Source organism: Oxyura jamaicensis, chromosome 6 (assembly GCF_011077185.1).
Source record: "Oxyura jamaicensis isolate SHBP4307 breed ruddy duck chromosome 6, BPBGC_Ojam_1.0, whole genome shotgun sequence".
Taxonomy (NCBI): domain Eukaryota; kingdom Metazoa; phylum Chordata; class Aves; order Anseriformes; family Anatidae; genus Oxyura; species Oxyura jamaicensis.
The window spans coordinates 16,521,164-16,541,037 of record NC_048898.1 but is presented as its reverse complement, the minus strand read 5'-3'; the positions used below and the strand labels follow the sequence as shown (position 1 = coordinate 16,541,037).

Sequence of the window (19,874 nt, the reverse complement as noted above, 5' to 3'; positions counted from 1 at the left end):
ATTATAGTTTCTAAATCAGGTTTTCTAATTTTCTGCAATATGAACACTTCCAATCTTACATGTTAATTTCTGAGGGATGGCAGAAACATCATTCAGAATTGGTCTATTTTTGTTAACACTGGCCTTGATATTAAGCAAAGAGTAACTTCTATCTGCAGTAGTTGAATCTTACGCTTAATATTAAATAGTTCTTAATACAAATCAAAATGCAAGTGTATTTTGGTCTGAGTTGAGATTTTGTACTTAATTCCACTGAAAATTAAATGCAGATTAGGAAAGAATGTTGTATGTTGCACCTCTGTTTTCCAGATTGAATTAGATTTGTCCAGAAGCTTTGAATACAAACAGTTATCATTTTTATGTTGGTTCTACAACTTACTTCCTTTTAATTTTCATATTACATGAAACTACTATTTTTTGTTTATTAACTTATAGTAAGCTAAACTCGCACACTTCACATTTTGCTTTAATACTGTTTGCTTTTCTGTTTCATTATTAAATTCTTATTAAATTACTTCTTGCAGGAGAGGATCAATGCTTAGTACAGCTATATTTGTTTATGCTGCAACATCCCCAGTGAATGGATATTTTGGAGGAAGTCTTTATGCTAGACAAGGAGGTAAATTGTTTTCATGTTTCAGCATTTTTTTTACTTTGCTAAACGGAAATGTTATTTTCTGATTTACACTGGTATAGAAGTATCTTTGTGGAGTTAGACCACTCAGATGGAATCCATTAGGATAGAAATTATTTTGAATATATAACTTTTATGTTATTTTCTATTATTGTCTGTGTATTCTAACTAAAGATAGCTGAACTACTTGGTTAATTTAAAGGTAATAAGTACTATTAAAGGTAATAAGAGCTATTAGCAGTTGTGGCTTTTATGAATTGCTTGTTATACTCTTCCGTATAGTTGTGCTTGCGTCATGACATCCAGAGAGTAGTACAATCTTTCCCTCTTCTGTAACATATGCTGTTAAGCAGCTCGTGTCATCTCCAGATGACTCCTACATAGCCCTACTCAGTGGGTACTGTTGGGTTTTACTAGCACTGAAAGGATGAGTGTACAGTACCTACTAGGACATTAATTATGGGTAAGGAAAAGTGTTTGTAGTGACTTTGAAGGAGATTCTTCTCCTTTTCAGTATGTGCTCCGCTTTGTACATAGCAAATTGAAAATGAGTGTCAGTAGAGAACAGAAACCCAACAGAAGTGACATAACAGATTTGGACAGTGTGTATTCAAGTGCTTCCTACCATACCTCTCAGAGTTATGACTAATGGCATCCTTGTAGTTCCACTAGCTTCATCCATTCCCTATGCAGCAATGAGAGACTAATCAATATCTATTATCTTCTACAGTGCTTTAGGGAAAATAATTCTGGTGAGTTTGCAAAGGATGTTTACCTCTTTAACACGACATATTTATTAGTATTCAGTGTCAACTACACTGAAATCCATTCTGAGTTTGGAGGTTAGATGTCTATATTCATGCGTTGTATGTATCAACCTAATGATTTGTAGGTAAATCAGTTACTGATCTAAAATGTTGTACTTTGCTCTACAGCTGAGCCAGATTTGCATTTTGCCTCCAGATCAAATGTAATAAACTGTGAAATGCTATTATGTTGGCTCATGGTGAAAATGTATATGATGGTCATGAAGAGTGTGTGCTGTTTTTTCTGGCTGCTTTCTATTCAGTGCATCAATGTTCTTCATAATTAAAATATATATATGGCATTTAAGAGCTTAGAAGGTGAAGGGAATACAGATAGTGAAAATTCTTAATGCATTGCCCAAGAGGTGCTTTGGTTTTGAGCTCCTTGGGGAGCTCTAGGTATGGTAGTAACTACTGACAAGTGTTGCTGTTTCCTTAATGTCTGGGGCTTAGAAATAATTTTCCTTCCAACTTTTCTACAATTGAAGATGCCACAGTTCAGTTTTGCTGTATGTTAAGTGCTGTGGCATTTTGCTTTATATGAAGGATAGGCGGTTCTTTAATGCATCCTGAATGTATGGAGTCAGCATAGTTGGGTCAAGTCAACATGGAGCAAGTCTTACCTGAAAGCAGCTGCACTAGTGAGCTGTCCCCAGAGCAGTGCAGAGCTCTCCTTCAGTGCTGCTGTAATACTGTCATACTGACTATCTCTGTCACTGCTAATCTGTAGCCTGAATACACTCTTATGTTTCATACCCCAGTTTCTTTGGCCAGCTTAGTCAGCATATGCTGCCAGCCAGAAAGTGATCGCACTGTATCTCTTTCTCTTGTCTTTTCACCTGGCCTAATAAATTGATTAATGTGCTGCATCTTGCAAGTTTCCAAGAGCCAAATAAAACTGTTAGTTGAACTTGGCTCTTGTATCCTTGTAGTATGTTGTTACTTATTTCTTTTATCTTTTGGGGGAAAAGAACTAAGTACCTAAATTCTGGAGAGCTTGCTGGTATTTTGTTGAAAAAGTTATCAATTCCATCGGAATGTTCCCTCTTACAGGAAGGCGATGGATAAAACAGATGTTCATTGGAGCTTTCCTTATTCCGGCAATGGTGTGTGGAACTGCCTTCTTCATTAACTTCATTGCCATCTATTATCATGCTTCAAGAGCTATACCGTTTGGAACCATGGTGAGTCATTTTAATGGAGAATTTAAACACCACTGTAGACACAAGAAAACTACCTTTTAATCAAAATACAACTGTGAGTCATAGCTTTAGCTTTCTAGTTAGAAATGTATTCTGAGAGGGTTTTAAGTTCTTCAAGTATAATTTCTTTTAATCACTACAGCTATTGGGTGCCAACAACAGTCCTCTGCATAAAATGGCACTTCTGCTTTCTGTTCAGTCTTCATTCTGTAACAATCTTAAGTACAGCATGGAAAGTTAGTAGTTTGATTTTTCTTCTGGATGACCAATGCAAACTGGCTATAAGCTAAAATACAATACAAAAAATACAAAATAACTGTTTTTTTTTAATGGAGTAGTCATTACTTCTCATGTTTGTTCTGGTTATAGTTACTTCCTTATTAATAGTATTTTTAATGCCTGCCTAAATACGAAATTATACATTTATTAAATTAGTTGTTATAAAACTACTAAGTACAAAATCAAGTTAAATGTGTATAAACTGTTTGCTTATTTTTTGTGGTTCTTTTCTTCAAGGAGTTAGGTTAAAATTTTATCTTTGTCTGTTTTTATTAATCGGTCTGTGCCCCAAAGGAATATTGTATTGGTTTATCTTTCCTAAGCTTGCAGCCATGTACAGTACTGTCAGAAAGGTTTACAACAGTGATCTCTGACATGTGTAAAGAGGCTCTGTTTTACTGCTGAGCAAGCATTTGTGATATCAGATTTCTCACTTGTATTCCCATTTGGAGCTCAGAATTGCTGAGGAAAGGGAATTCCACCTGGGTTGGAGTTTGTCTTGTAAATCTGTTCAACTGACTTGTATTTTAAGATCATGGAAACATGTATGTGTAAAAGCAAATGGGAATATAAATCTTCAAGGGTCACTTAATCGGGATGTTAAGACTCTTTATACATAGTGATTTTAACGATCTTGAGTTTTTATGAATGTTTGAATCATTATAACTGGTCATAAAACTTCAGTGGAGTTAGCAAAGTTTTAGTAGGAGTGGGTTATGGATTGGAAACTCCATCAGAATAAATAATGCTCTAATGATTTTGAATTAACTAATGAAGCTGGTTTGTAGAAGGCAATGAAAATTGTTTGAAATTACCATGTTATGCTTCAGTCTGAAGTCCCGGGAAGCTTCCTAGCTACATGGATAAGATACCTTTGTATCTTTCTGCCTTTGTTTTTAATGTAGTGAATCTTACACAATTCTCTGCTGTAAACTTACTGCTGATTTCTTGTTTTCGGAAAGTAAAATCTCTTTTAGCTAAATATACTAAACTCAGAAATGACTTCGTTTGCCCTGGGATGTCTTGAAGCCACCCTTCTTGATTTAGTTGCTGGCAAGAATTAAACTTTTTTTCTTCGGTACTGTAAAACTGGAAAAAGCAGATACTGAGTTTGAAAAGAATCACCGAGCTAAAAGGTTGCTAAAAGTCTATGTTTAAATATGGCATCCTGTGCTTTGCCTGTTTCATATTGCTCCTTGCCAGTGAACCTGTAGGACTAGTCTCTTCTCTGTGACTTAATCCCTCCCTCCAGACAGATTTTTCTGTTGAAGGTAGGCAAGAGCAGCTGATACTGCTGTCAAACCAAGGTATCCAAGCTAACATGCGGTGGTTACTTCTTCAATCTGCCTGGTATATGCTCTTCTGCATTTTGTGTTTAAATGCTCAGATTGATTGGGCCCTTCAGGACCTTCATGCGTGTCACTGTCATTTCAGTCTGTTTTGAACATCAGAGCTTTGTCCGCCTGGAGTATCTTACTCCTGTTGTCTGGAATCTCCTGAAGGATGTAGTAGGTACTGGGAAGATCTAGAGTTTGTTTGTGAAAGCATTTGTCAGTCTTGTCTCTGCATGTAGCCCCTTTGGATATTCATGCAAGCTACACTGTTACAAACCATTATGCTGGGAAATATACTATGAGCAGGAACAAAGGCTTTAATTTCTTCCCTGGGGTATCTTTGTTGCCTTTTCCTTCAAAATACAGTAAACAATGTGACAGATTTTATTCAAATATGAGAGCTTTTTAAAACCTAATGGTTTAACACTTCTAAATCCCTAAGCATATGAAGTTTATATAAAAACCTGTGTTTTGTTTCATCTCTTCATTCTTATAGATGCAGAGTGAGTGCAGTTCAATTCTTTGGAGCCCAATTTGTTATTTTGGAGTTGTTTTTTGTTTAAAATATCACATTACTGCTGAACATGAAGTTCTTCTGAAGGTGTTGTACACCTTGGCTTACCTTCTGTTGATTCTTTGCAAGTATTTTCAATGTAATGATCATTTTTCTATTTTGTTGTGTTTGAATTATAAACAGAAAATGGATCACGGGACAATTGAAATAATTTTAAATAGTGGTAAGTGAAATGAGCTCTCTTACTTTCACAAGGAATGTGATGGTAATCCTACACAAAAATACTTAGAAAAGAATCATGGAATCATTAAGGCTGGGAAAGACTTCCAAGATCATCTGGTCCTACCGTCCCCCAACCACTAATATTGCCCACTAAACCATGTCCCTCAGTACCACGTCCAGCTTTTTCTTAAACACCCCCAGGGATGGTGACTCCACCACCTCCCTGGGAAAAATTATTCATTGAGTAAAAATTCATTCAAAATTACTTACTAAGTAATGCAGAATTTCTGTAGAGTACACCATGACAGAATTTAAAGAGGCCACCTTAATGCTGGCATTTAACAAGTTGTGACTGGGTACGTTGTTCAGTGTAATATATAATTTAAAGATTCTCATTATGGCTAGTATGACTAATATTCTGACTACAGAATCTGAACAGCTTATATTAAACTATTTTGATTGAACCATTTTTGTTTTGTTTGAGCAGTAGGATCCTGTATGGCTAACATTTCCAGTATGCATTTTTAATGAATTAAATAAGGTTATTCACATAGAATTTCTCTTGGGATCAATACCCGAGTGTTTGCATCATTTATACCTTGTCTAAACTGGAAAGGTTTCCTCCGACAGATAGCTTAATCCAGGCTGCAGCCATCTCTGACAGCTTTACGCTGAGTATTGGCTGCCACTGAAAATGGTCGACTTGTTATCACCACAGATTTTTGTGCATTGAGACAGATCAGAAAATGATCTGGCTGAAATACTCCTGGCTAAAAATAGTAAGAAAGAAAAAATCTAGTAATATACATTTAGTGGACTGATTCTTCAGATTGCTTGAAGATGACTGTAGAATCTTTGTCAAAAACCTCATTTATGCTGAAATAGATACAGCTTAATGCTTCTGGCTACATTTTTTACAGTTCTGTTCTTTACACAAAGTAGCACCCTAGATTAGAAATACAGTTGTAATAAAATTAATAACACTTTATTTTGAAGCCTTCTTTTCTTGTTGCATGTGATGTCTAGGCAGATTTTGTGTAGAAAACTTTCATTGTACAGATTTTGTACCTCTGTACTGCGGGAGAGTTTCAGGCAGTCTGAGGATGCATTTTTGGTAGGTGACAGGAAAGATGGAGCTGCTGCTTTGACAGTTAATTTTTATTGCTTTTCTCCTTTGTGCATTAAGCAGTCAAGGCACCGCAGCCTGCCAGTAGCTGTTTAATATTAGATATGCTCATAAAAATTTTAATTATCACCTTTGAATGAAGTTTAATCTACAGTTGTCAGAAAATATGAAACACATGGCACTCAAACATAAATTATATTCTTCTCAACAATGTTTCCTTTCAAATAAGGAAAACTGAATTCTACACATTCAGTCAAGGGCAGTAAATATTCTTCCCCCTCAAAATAAAAAAAGGGAGGGGGATTAGAAAGTATGTAAGCTCGGTGAGGTTGATGGTCTCTCATATGACAACTAAAATCTGCAACCTAAGTCATGTACTGATTTATGAATAAGATATTTTATATAACAAAAAATGCAGTGGATGAAATAAGTAGGTTTTAATGTACAGGCTTGGTAGAAAAACTCATGTAATTTGCCTTTATTTTTATGGATTATGGAGAGTGTGTGCTTGGTTTTTCACTGAAAAACTGGGATTTCAGATGTAGTAGATCTGTCCACATAACTTGTATTTTCTGAAATGGTAGATAGCACCGTTCTCTGAATTTCTTTTGGATGATGTTACAATAATACTTCTCTTAAAAGGCTCATTACGACCTAATTCTCGCACCTCTGCCTGCTATTATTGATTCTTTTTAAAAATTAAAAAAAAAAAAACAAAAAACTTTAGCCTCCCTCGGCCATGAGGTGCCTCTGTGGGAAGGCAGAGCATGCTTATGTGTTGATCCTTCCTTCATTTCCTCTTACCATTTGTGATGGTGAACCAGAGGCAAGTTGAGCTCCTCTTGCCATTGTAATCTCATTCTTTGAAGTCTGTGAGGCAGAAATCACTCTTCTCTTTTTTCAGATAAGATACTTATTTACCCCAATACCCTGTGTTTGCTTCAAATTGGCTTGACACTCTCTAGGCATAGGCATTGCCCAGTCTGCATCATCACTGCCCTAAGCCATCTTTGGCAACACAATACCTATTTAATTTGGGAGAGAGTAGTGATTTCACCTCAGATCTGAAATTTAAAGGAATATGCCTGAAATGGCAGAAGCAAAAAAAAAAAAAGCTGGTTTTCTCCAGTCATCTCTCGCATACAGAGAAGACTGTCACTGCCAAGAATGAAAAAAGTAATTTTAATCAAGCATCAGTCTGAGCAGGTAGGCTACCTTGTGGGTCAGATGGTGAGTTGAAAGCAAGAAAGAAGGTGCACATCAGCAGCGTGTGTTGACTAAACAACACCGGTTGTTTTTTCCAACCTTCTAAGACTAGCAGGTTGCTTTCACCAGGGCAGGATTATTTCACAAGACAGTACATCAGCTTGGACAGTTTATCAGAGGCAGGTAGAAGTGGGAGACATGGCTGAGCTTTCCCTATGGTCCCCCCTTGCTCATTTAGTCTGTCGCCCTTTGTACTGCAAAATCATCTCAGGTGATTTTTAGACTCCTTAGTGATTCCAGGAAAAAAACATACTCCAAATCCCACTGTCCTCAGACCACAGCATTGCATTAAGACAGACGGTTACATTGTTTAACAAAGCACTGGTTGATCTTGGTGCAGCTTACTAGATCTCACTGAAGCTTCTAGCTGTTCTGTCTGAAATCTCTTCATTTTTCAACCAAGTAGAATGGAAGGTAGTGCAACATTATCAGTCATGGCTTGGCTGCTCTGATAGTGAAACCACAAGCGCTCAGTTTTTCTGATGTTTGCCAACTGCAGATGTACTGGGTACAAGTTGGCAGCACTTAAGCCATTATTCAAGGAACATTGGTCTGTCTTGGCTTGTTTTATGTAGGTAAACATTTTTAGGTTTCAGTGCTGCTTGTGAGTCAGTCTCCCAGACAACACAACAACCATGCCAAGGAAGTTGGGCCTACTCTTTACCCACCTGATTTGATTGCACTCTGTAGTTAGTGTCAATGGAGTGGGATGCTACTGACTGCCTTTCCTCCTCTCTGAGTTTGCCAGATAAGCAATTAAACCTGGATGATTCCTTCCCTGAGGTTATATTATTTCCATGCAGATTCTCTGTGGTATATGAATTTTGCAAGACAAACAATTACAGGCTTGTAGGTTTGAGCTTGGAATTCAAGGCTGTTGCTGGAGAGTTTGTTTCTACAGTAGAGTAGTGGGTTTGCTCTCTACCAGTATCCCTAGCCAAAGGTTATTTCTAAGATCAAGAAGTGAAGCTATGAACACCTTGATAACGGCACTGTAGAAGATGGTTCTAACTGGATGAGTAATGTGGATGCCCAGCCCCGCTGCTGCTGAGCTTTGTGTTTGAGCCAGGTCTGAAGCCTACGTGGCAGCACGTGTGGGGAGCACCATGGACAGAGAGAGCCAGCCCACCGCGCCCTGTGCACACAGGATGCAGAGCCAACCTCTTCTTGCAATGGAAATGGTTTCAATATGGTCAGCTCAGAAATTCTTTGGATCCTGTCCAGGCCTTAATTCTTGAATGTCTTTCTTCCCCTTACAGCTCACACAAGCTGAGATTTTTTTTAGTCAAGATCCATTCAACTTTATTTAGTAGTGATTTCAGAATGTTACTTATTTTTGTGGTACTGCTTCTCTTGTCCTGTTATGTTGAAGGGCTTTTAGAGGATTTTAGTAAATGTGGAATTCATTATGTTGTTCTTTACTTCATAGTTTTTGGCGTTTTTCTCTGAAAATTCTCATCTACTCATTCTTTTAGATTGAGTAGCTTTCAAGTGCAGGGCTTGCATCCATTAAGTGATTCATATGCTTCTATAATTCATTCTTAGGTGACCTCAGTGTCCTACCTAAGAAATTGTGCTTGTTTGCTTGTGTTTTTCCAGTAATGGAAGATGATAAATGGGAGATATTAGATGTGTATTAAATGTATAAAATCTACTTTATTATTGCCAAGTATAAATGCTACTTACCTTCTCCTTATTTACTGCTGAAGCTTCAGGTTTTAGTGGCTGATGATGTAATGCTTTAATAACATCTCAAAGAAGTACAGAACAGTCTGGAGAGCATTTCTGCTCATTGACCACCTGTTTAGTGTACCCCTTCTGAGAAGCATAAAATCTTGCGCCATCTGACCCCAGGCAATGTTTTCCATTCACATCTGGCCCAGGCTAGTGAGGGTATGCAGATCAGTAACAGAGGGATAATCCACTCTGTTTTGTCAGATGTTACGTTAAACTCATGTGATTGACATAACGTTAAGTTTGTGTTGAGCTAATGTAGTACAACTCCTCATTGCAAAAAGTTAACAAAATATTTGATGCTAATTCATTTTGTGCTAAAGATTTGAGAGTATTTTACATCTTGCTAAACATTTAAAATTATCCTGTTTTGGAAGATAAAAATACATTGCCTTCCAGGATAGCAGAACTACATACATATGTTGGAAAAAAAAAACTCATGATAAACTTCGAAGGAGGATGTTCCATTGCATAGCACAGGAGTATTGGCTTGACTTTGCTGCATTGTGCGTAAACCTAATCTTTGTATGTAAGTAGGGCCATTGTGCTTCTGCACTGAGTATTTTTGCATACCAGTGGTCATTTGTGTTTTTGGCAGCTCTTAATTACCTGCTTGGTTGAAAAAATCAAACCCAAAATTTTGATTGGTAGCATTCTGACATGGCTTCACAATTCTTGTTTGGGTTTCTTTTTTTGGCTTGGATGAAAAATCTCGTACCTGTATTTGTCATAATTATGTATGTAACTGCCTAACTGCTAGATGGTAAGTCCGAGGAATAAATCTGCAAAAAGTTAAGAGAAGCTGACAAAGCTCCAACTGACAAAGCACCATGAAAATTTCAGTTGCGTTCCTTTGTGATGTATTGAATATAATGATTAGAAGAAGAACAGTTTTTAAAAAATCTATAATAGTTCTGTTTCCTGAATTTATATAAGAAAATATCCTTAAAACTTTTTAATAACTTCTACTATAAAGTTTCTTAGGAAATAAATACTTTAATAAAGTAGATGTATATCGACTAATTCTTCATAACCCAGGAATATGATTCTGCAGCAATAACTACTAAGGACTAATATATACAGGATATATTGGTTATCTTCTGTCATCTTTTTAAACTTTTTTTTTAAAAAAATATTATTTTTCATTTACAGGTGGCAGTATGCTGCATTTGTTTCTTTGTCATTCTTCCACTGAACCTCGTTGGTACGATTCTTGGCAGAAATCTGTCAGGACAGCCTAATTTTCCATGTCGTGTCAATGCAGTGCCTCGTCCCATACCAGAGAAAAAATGGTAAAGACAACTGTGCATCTTAACTAGATGTATTCACTTCAGTAATTTAAAATGACATTTCAGGTGTGATTATTAAAAGCCTTTCTAAAGTAACTTTTTTTTTTATTATTTGACTTTGAGCTGTATCTAGAAAGAATACCCGTACTGAGATTTTCTTAGTATGTTTTTTTTTTTTCCTGTTGGATAAAAGCACCATGAGCGGGGGTAATGGTTAATAGTTGTAGCAGTTCTGGATCACTGGTTTACATTTGGCCTTAAGTGCTCTTTCTTCAGTCTCTTATGTAAAAGTGATGATTCCAACCCAGTTCTGATATGGGTATCTTGAAAATAAACTTCTCCTCTTTAGTTAATGCCTCTTACAAATTTAGGATTGAATGTGCCTTAGAGGCAGACCTGTTCTGTTTAATGGTTTCCATGTTCAAGCTGAGACATTTGCAGGGTGAAGGTAGGGAGAAGCTTGCAATGCTCTTCTGCACTTTTGTTGATGGCACAGAGCCTAAAATACTTGAACTATACAGTTTGAATCGTGAATTAATTATTTTTGAAGTCTATGTAAAGGAGTGCCGGTTCTTAAAAAGCAGTCTTAATTTTTTGGCAAATTTAAATGCAGTCATTTTTTCCTATTAATTTATTTCAGTGATGGAAGCAGCAAGCTATGGAAATGAAAGTATCCTCAGAGCATTTTTTAAATATATTTTTCTTTCTTTTCCTGTTCATAGGATTGGAACAGAGTGTTAAGGGGACACTGAAATGTGTACACCCACAGTAACCAGGAAGTGCAGCACACTTAATCTCTTGTTAGTGGCAGGCTGTGCAGCTCACATGTTAGGATTTGATTTATATTGTGGCATGTATCTGGGGAATCTGATGGATATTGCAGGATTAGGATGACAGATTAAAAGAAATAAGATGCTTTCCATGAAGCAAATGAAAGTGCACACCATGAATTTAGACAAGTCTTCAAGCAAATAATAAAAGAAGCTGCAAATGAAGTCACAGGTTGCTAGCTAGATTGAGCATCATTGCAAGTACTGGGCAGAAATCACCTTTAGTAAGTGACAGGACCATCTGTGGGTAGCTGAGTATCAATTTTTAGCCATGTGCTTATGACTCAGTATAGCATTAAAATGAACACTGGTTCTTAATTATATAAGCATTACTCTGAAATTTTCATTGCAGTATTTGCAGTATCTGTGGTCATCAACAGCACTGAGATTTTACTGTCTTCATTGAAGGCTAGTGGGTGTTACGGGGTTTGTTTGTTTAGGCTCTTTTCAGGCAAAAGAGATCCATTCTGTAGCTGGTAAGACTGGTTGGATTCCTGACCGTAGGCCTGTAAATAAGCGTGAGCCTCATGTTTGTTTCTTATTTCCCCCAAGGACTCCCCCTCCCGCACATGACATCCTATTAATTAATCCATATTATTTTCCTGGTTATATGTCTTAATATATGTTTATAAATAAAAGATTAAAATTGTCCCTAAACTAGTTTTAATGTCTTTCAGGTTCATGGAACCGGCTGTTATTGTTTGCCTAGGTGGAATTCTCCCTTTTGGATCAATTTTTATTGAAATGTGAGTTGGTCAGAGATTTCTCCATTTGATTTAAAAATAATTTAAGTACAATTACAATATCATCTGCATATTTTGTTTGCTCTCTACAGGTATTTCATTTTTACTTCATTCTGGGCTTACAAGATCTACTATGTTTATGGCTTTATGATGTTGGTTCTGGTTATCCTCTGCATTGTGACAGTTTGTGTGACTATTGTTTGTACCTATTTCCTGCTAAATGCAGAGGATTACAGGTGGTAAGTATTCAGTTATTTGCTTAGATGAACAGACTGAAAGTTTTATGGAAAAGCTATATCTCAGCAGTGTAGACAGGTCTTCTCAAAGTATCCCAAAAACAGATTTTAGCTGTAGGGAATAAAAGCAGTTCTCCGACCCTTTCTATCCAGGAGCTTTCTCAGTGAGTGCACATCTGTCCATGCATGTATATATGCATTAAAAAATATGCTGAGGCACGAAGGAATATAAAGAAGGGTCATCGCTGATATTAGTGACAGATGTTGCAATGGAAGCTTTTGGCACTTGTAGCAAACAACATGTAGATTTTGTTAAATAAATCTATAGAACAAAGGTGCTTTGTTTTTAGGGCAAGTTTTTAGTGCATTGTGCATTTTCTTGGGAAGATTTTTGGTTTAGATGTATAATGGGCATGCATGTTTACTTTCAGGCAATGGACAAGCTTTCTTTCTGCTGCATCAACTGCGATATATGTTTACATGTACTCCTTTTACTACTACTTTTTCAAGACAAAGTAAGTGGTAGTTTTCTTTCTTGAATATCAGATTCCCGTATTGTCAAAGAAAAATGCATTGAGAAAGATGAGGAAAAATAACTAGCATAATTTCTTATCTCTTTTTCAGGATGTATGGCTTGTTTCAAACATCATTTTACTTTGGTTATATGGCAGTATTTAGCACAGCTTTGGGAATAATGTGTGGTAAGTTTCAAATATATTGAAAATTTTCTATCAGAATTTTTCAGACTGTCATGTTTCTGGTTTTAGATCTGTGTTTTGGTGGAGTGTGTATGTGGTGCAAGATCTGCTCAAAATAGTGTACAAATCTTAAAACTAATCTTACAGCTCTCTGTTTATACTTTGTTCCTATATAATAGTAGTTTGGATAATAGTAGTTTAGTTTGGATATTAGGAGGAACTTCTTTACTGAACGGGTTGTTAGTCACTGGAGTAGGCTGCCCAGGGAAGTGGTTGAGTCACCATCCCTGGAGGTCTTTAAAAGACGTTTAGATGTAGAGCTTAGGGATATGGTTTAGTGGGGACTGTTAGTGTTAGGTCAGAGGTTGGACTTGGTGATCTTGGAGGTCTCTTCCAACCTTGACTATTCTGTGATTCTGTGATTCTGTGAATATAGGAGGTTCCCATAGATTGTGTTTTCTGATAATTTATTTTAAATTTTAAGGAAGAGCATTTATGCATTGTGCAGAGAATTTCAGCCTACATGCAAGGTTGAAAGACTCAGTATTGGGCAAGAATACAGTAATAGGTTACATTTTTAATGCAGTCTAAATTCTGCAAAGTAAGTTCCAATTTAAGTAGAGTCCGTGTTTTTTTTTGGTTTTGAGTTTTTACTGTTGCTCTGAGACGAGGAGCTAGGTACACACATTGGTGGTGGTGCAATGCTGATGGCGCTACCTGATGTTTTTATGTGACAGTCCAGAAAGGACTGAAACCTCAAGACAGCATTTGAAAAATGAGTATTGGAATATTCACAGGTGAAGAGAATGCAAAGTGTTCTTGTGTGCAGCTGGGTTTCATTGCTTTTTAAGATACAGTTTTGAGAGTTGTTTAGAGGAAAACATCCCTCTTGTCATGGAAGTCACCTGATGAAGCCATTTATGCTTATTCACCTGTTACCTTTATTTTTAGTCTTTGCTCTGACTTTCAGGAAGTGCTACTTTGGTTTTTTTTTGCACTTTCCTATGATGTTACTTGCTTTTCAAGTATGATCCTTATTTAATACTTTCCTTCCTATCACTGAATAGTCCTATAGCCTCTAGTGGAAGGCTTTCTCTGAGTTAGATATTTGAGACCCATCCCCAAAGGTTAATTTTACTATGCTTTTTGAAGGGGAGGATGGAAGGAATCAGCTCTTAGCTGCTGAGTACCTGTTACCCATTTCTCTCATGAAATCTAATCTTGCCTCATTGGGTTCTTGGCACATTATAAGTCTTCCCTGCTGTTCTGGTAGTCCTGCAGCCATTTTTTTTTCTTTAATAGGCTTATACTTTTCAGCTCTAATCTTGTCTTTATAAAGTGCTCAGGCTGGTATTGATTAAAATGTCTATGATGCAGAAGCCAAGCTTGCCCACCGGTTTCAGTAATTAAAATGTTTTGTGTTCTTTTTAACATGGAAAAGGAAGGTTGTAAAAGGTTTTCTGTCATGGTAGGACACTACCTGATAGAATATTGGAAAGAATTCTAAATTTATTCAAAATCAGAAAATACTTGTGTGTGAAATCTGATTTCCACAACTGTCTTGAGATTTTTTTTTCCTTTTTCTTTTTTAATTGTGTTGGAAGAGAAGCTGTGAGATTCCTTTTTACTGAGAACTCCTATTTCCAGCATGCTGGGGGAAGAAAAAAAAATCCCTATCAAAAAGCATTTGTCCAGTGAACGTGCTGTCATTGAGATCTAACAACGTGTTAGCACACGCTGCACATTCCGTAGTGACTGTACATCTGTGGTGAAAGTGTGTAGAGCTGTGCTTTGGATGCTCATGTAAATTAGCATGTTCAGTATCACACAGCTGGATATAAAACAAACTAGTTAGGACCAAGGCAGTAAACTAGTATCTTCCAACTCTGTTTTCAGTGCCTCTGATTATGCATACTGAACTCAAATCCCACATGTAGTGGGATGCTTTGATCCAAAGTTTTTTGCCCTCTACAGAGCATCTAAGCACAGGGACTGGACAGTAGGGAGCCCATGAGAATTTCCAAATCTTTTGAGCTCCTCATACGTGCCTCCTAGTGCCAGAGAACAAAATTGTTTCATGAACTCAGTGTATGGCTTAGGAATTAAGTAGTATAGAATGGTCTTTTGCAATACCACACTTTGGCATCCAGATAATACTGTAAGTATGACTGAAGGATGTTTGAAAAGCTTCCATGCTTACAAAGACAGAGCTGTAGTAAGTGCTAATTGGCTTGAAGTAATAGATGGGAAATAATCTGTGGTTTCTTTGCAGCTGCTCTTCCTTGCTATTTGGATTCTTTTGGGTTCTGTTCATTTAAAGGCTTGTTCTGCTGAAATATGCTTACAGTCTATTTCTCCTAAACCTGTGTAGGCTAGAACCAAATTAAACACCTTATCAATGTGATTGCTTTTTTATTTAAACGAGCCTCCATTTGTCTCAGGAGGGCATTCCTTAATTGTTTGTCATCATTGTCTAGTGTTCCTCACCCTCCCCCTGCTTTTATTCAACTTCTGTGAAGTAGCCTTGAGGATTAATTGCTGGCTTGGACGTGGCCATGACTGGGTACTTCATGGATAAGGCTGCTGTGGTTCATGATGGGTTGTGACTTGTTTATGGAGTTTAGAGCTGTGGTCTCCTGTGACTGCTGCTCTCTGCTCTTCCCTCTCACTTCCATCTCATGCACCCATTCTACAGATCCCAAATGAACCACAATTAGTGCTTTGCTCTCCCAAATGTCTGTGATATCTGGCATCGCATTACTAGAGAAACCCTCAAAGAACAAGTTCTGTGATGCACCTGAGTTTAGGATCTGAAATAAGCATTCACAGTAGCTGCTTTAATAGGCAAAAAGTTATGTCTTAAAACAGGGGTCCAGTGCCCTTATTTCATCCGTTTGCTGCCTGCAACAGAAAATGAGTTTCTCCACAGTCTACAGAACAGTCTGTGTGCTTCTGTTTGACTTCAAGCTTATGTCAGCTGTGCACGTCATTGCCAGGTCTCCTCTCTGCTGCATCCTCAGCACACTTGCTTTTGAGCAGCAACCTGATCTTGTATGCACTGTATTAATTTTAATTGGACTCTACTTTGTCCAAGTTTGTAATACAAGTACTTCATTTGCTGACTAGTGGAATGATTGCTGTGATATTTTACACTGCTTGAAATGCCATGCAACAACACAGACTGACTACAGGCTCTTTATTATTCTAGTGGCACTGGAATCATTCATCAGGTTTGCTTTGTGCAGATCTCCTGATTTCATATGAATGTTGGGCTCTGGGGGTCTGAAAACCAGAATTCTGTGCAGGTTTAATGGCTGGACTCATGAATTACCTGAGCACTCCCCAGGATTTAAAGAATTGTCCCAGTTCTAAATAAATCTGTGGTCAGCAAAGGTAGCTGAAATAAAAGCACTGGACAGTTCACTGCAGGTATTGTATGACAGTGACATTTAATCAGCCTGGCAAAATAGGTTCTGGGTTTCACCAGTAGGCTGCTGAATCTCTTTCTGAGAAGAGGTCTTGGTCCTGTGCATTTTTTTTTTTAATTTTCCAGGTGTCCTTAGTCCTGCAGTATTTTGGATTTAGCATAAACTGTTGCCCCTATCAAAAACGCAGTGACCTGTTCTTTTACTACTGCTGTGACAATGCATAATCTGCTCATGACTCTTACTAATTTGAAAACCACAGGTTGCAATTTCCTTTAACTACTAACTGCTACTAGTTTAATCTCTTTGTACAGACCTCCTTGGAGTTTAAGACTCCTGGGATGGGGATCTATTATTGTTTGTGCCTTGTGGGAAGGAAAAAGCCATCTGCCAATAAAACACTCATCCAGAAGGCATGCAACTTCTAATAAAAACCCGCCCTCCCATCCACCTTCCCTGCAGAGTGGGTGATTGTATGTTTTTTACCCTCTGTTCAGAAAAAGGGACCTGCTTATTGGCAGCAGTGGGGGAGCCGCTATATTTATCGAGGCCAAGTGAGCATGGCCTCTTGGTAAGATGGCTTAATAGATTTAGTTTGCTAGGCTAGGGAAGTTCTTGCCAGACGTTCACTGGGAGCATGGATAATTGGAATTTGAGAAAAATACTGCAGGTAAATAATTTTCTGTGTGCAGAGAGCATGATTTTATGTGACTTTGTGCGTGTATGTTATTTCTGATTTATTTTGATCAGCTCTCTGACGTATTCAACATTTTCTGTTTATCTTGCAGGAGCTATTGGTTACATGGGAACAAGTGCCTTTGTTCGTAAAATCTACACTAATGTGAAAATTGACTAAGGAAATAAGAAAATTGAACTATGGATCAGTTCCTGTTTTCAGGGGGATGAACTTGCACAACAAAAAGCGCGAGAAGAGATTTGGGTTTTAACACTGGGCACTATATGGGTCTCCATTTTGTGGATGGCTTAAAGTAACATCTATTTCATTGATCCTAGGTTCTTACTGACTGCTTTCTCCAACTGTTCACAGCAAATGCTTGGATTATATGCAGTAGGCATTACTACAGTATGTGGCAAATCTTCCCAAAAAAAATAAGGAAAAAAAACCTAGCTCGTTAAAGATGAATAGACTAGCTCTCTTCAGTGAAGAGGACAAACAGTTTATTTAAAGCATTTGTTCCATTCAATAAAAAGAGGGAAACTTGGCTGCTAAAACTACTTGATTAGTAGTCTTCCTGGTACTTAACATTTCTAAATTATGTAAAAATGCTGTTCCAGAAAGATTACTTTTCTGATTTTTACTGCCATTGCCAGGACAGGAGGTATGTTTTATATTTTGAATCCAGGTGCTTTTGGGTTTATTTGCAGTATCAACTCTACCCTACACATTTGTTTAAAAAATAATTTAAAATATATAAAAAAACCACCTGCATGTAATATATCAGCTATTGTTCTAGTTGGACCAACTTCCCTTTATTTATCTTTAAAGTAATATCCAGCTACATCTTAAATCCATCCAAAGAAAATACAGTTTGAAGACGGGGTGTGTTCTCTGCAATGCAATTTACTGTACAGTTAGAAAGCAAAATGTTAAATGAAGAGGATTGTTTGTTTTTTAATAAACACTCTGAGGTCTAGATTAAAACAAAACCAACGTTTTAACTGAATGTCTAAAGTGATTCTCCTTTTCTTTCCAAGTTAGTCTTGCATTTTTTTTTTTTTTGGTTTGGGTTTGAATGAGAATTTTCCTTTAGACATACAAGGGGTAATAAGTGTATATAACATTAAATAATGTAACTTAGGTGTAGATCCCAAATGTATTTGGATGTACAGATTTACTACAGAGTACTTTTCTGATGATTCGGTGTAAAAAATGTGTGAATTTGGGTGGCTTTTTACATCTTGCCTGCCATTGCATGAAAAGTTGGGGTTTCTTCACAATGTGTGTATGTCATGCTTTTCTGTTCTTTTTCCTTTCTGAAGCTCTTACAGGAATTAAATTTGTAATTTAGAACATTTTAATTTTTGTTAATCCTATCTGGACACTTGTAACATCAAAAGCACAGTTGCTTTAGAGTGTTCAGAAAACTAAAATAAACTTTTCAGACAAAAATATTCTGATTGTGGAAATAGATGAGTTTGCAGTTGGAAGTGTTTGAAAAGGCAATACCGCTGAATGCCAATTTCTGCATATGATACTAATATGGTTTTCAAATATCAAAGTCCAACGCTTTGAATTCAGAATTTGCTTGCAACTGTATTGTACAATACAGCTCCAAAGTGGATGACCAGCCCAAAAAGATTCTTCTTGGCTGAATTCTTTGTGGAGAAGTATGTTTTGTGATCCAGCTAGTGTACTGAGAAAAGAGGGGGTAAGCACAGACTGAAATAAATGGGCAAATAAAGTTAAGTCTTTCTAAGATGACTGTTAATTACGCACTGTATTAGCTAGAAAAATCCTGAGTGTGTTTGTGGCTTGATGGATTTTTTTTATTTTTTTTTTGCGAGGTGTGGTGGGAGGGGGCATCTGTCATATCAGGATGTTCTTATCAGTATGGCTGCCTGAAATACAGCACCAGCCATGGAGAAGACAACTTCCTGAATTTAAAAAATGAGCAAGTGGTTGTATTGATTAGTACTGTATTGTCTCCATAAAAAGTATTGATAATGCAGTAGCCACAATGAGAAACAACCCTGCTTCTGCAGGGGTGGGTTGGGGAGTGGGGGAGCTGAACTTACAGTTAATACTGAGAAGCGATGCATCCTGCCGTATATAGCTTCTGTAACATATTTGAGCTTTCAGCTCAGATTTTCTTGGCCAGTTTTAACCAATCTCTCAGAAAATAATTAAGTTTTGCTTCAAGTGAATGGTTGGTGTCTGTAGCTGAACACTCTGCCATTTAACAGAAGATAATTCTTTTTAAAGTACAGGCTGATTTTGAGATGGGCTCTTAAATTGTATCAACAGTTAGTTTTCCTTTGTTCCAAAACATGGAGACTTAAAGCAAAAGATGGGGTTTGTATGTGTTCTTGCTAGTGCATATGGATGGGAGAAGCCCTCTTTTCATCCATGTTCTTGTAAATCTAAAGTGAGAAGCCATTATCTCCACACAATAAATACATTAAGTACTCCTCTGAGATACAAGTTTTTTAAAGGGAATATTTTGATAATGGGTCTGTTTCTCTATTTAGAGCACTGCTATGTGATTAGTCTATCAGAAATGTCACTAAATGGTTTGTGAATTTCATTTAATCACTTTTTAATGCCACAGAACGGTGGGCTGCCTACTTGCTTTCTCTATCCTCTGGCATTATTAGCTTTTGCATATCCAGATAGGATTGTATAGCTTTTAAAGTGACATTGAAAAGATACTTACTGCACAGGCATTGCTTTTCTTTCTGCAAGCGCGTTCCTCTGGAGAAGTGCTGTTTAAATAATTGACATTTTTGCACTTCCACCATAGCACATGAATAAGTTGGGGGTTTACTTTGCTTTCCCCTTTCTTTTGGTTTCTGAA

General features: G+C 37.1%; 1 protein-coding gene across 1 annotated transcript in view; it reads left to right on the top strand.

Moving 5' to 3' along the window:
• TM9SF3 (transmembrane 9 superfamily member 3) overlaps nucleotides 1-18,766 on the top strand; it is a 44,183-nt gene extending 25,417 nt beyond the window's left edge. The window contains exons 8-15 of the mRNA XM_035329622.1: nucleotides 525-619; nucleotides 2,494-2,624; nucleotides 10,270-10,409; nucleotides 11,914-11,982; nucleotides 12,072-12,218; nucleotides 12,647-12,730; nucleotides 12,840-12,916; nucleotides 17,127-18,766. Of these exons, the coding sequence (XP_035185513.1) occupies nucleotides 525-619; nucleotides 2,494-2,624; nucleotides 10,270-10,409; nucleotides 11,914-11,982; nucleotides 12,072-12,218; nucleotides 12,647-12,730; nucleotides 12,840-12,916; nucleotides 17,127-17,194 (811 nt within the window). The 3' untranslated portion in view covers nucleotides 17,195-18,766. The remainder of the gene's footprint in view (nucleotides 1-524; nucleotides 620-2,493; nucleotides 2,625-10,269; nucleotides 10,410-11,913; nucleotides 11,983-12,071; nucleotides 12,219-12,646; nucleotides 12,731-12,839; nucleotides 12,917-17,126) is intronic.
• Nucleotides 18,767-19,874: the final 1,108 nt, after the last annotated feature.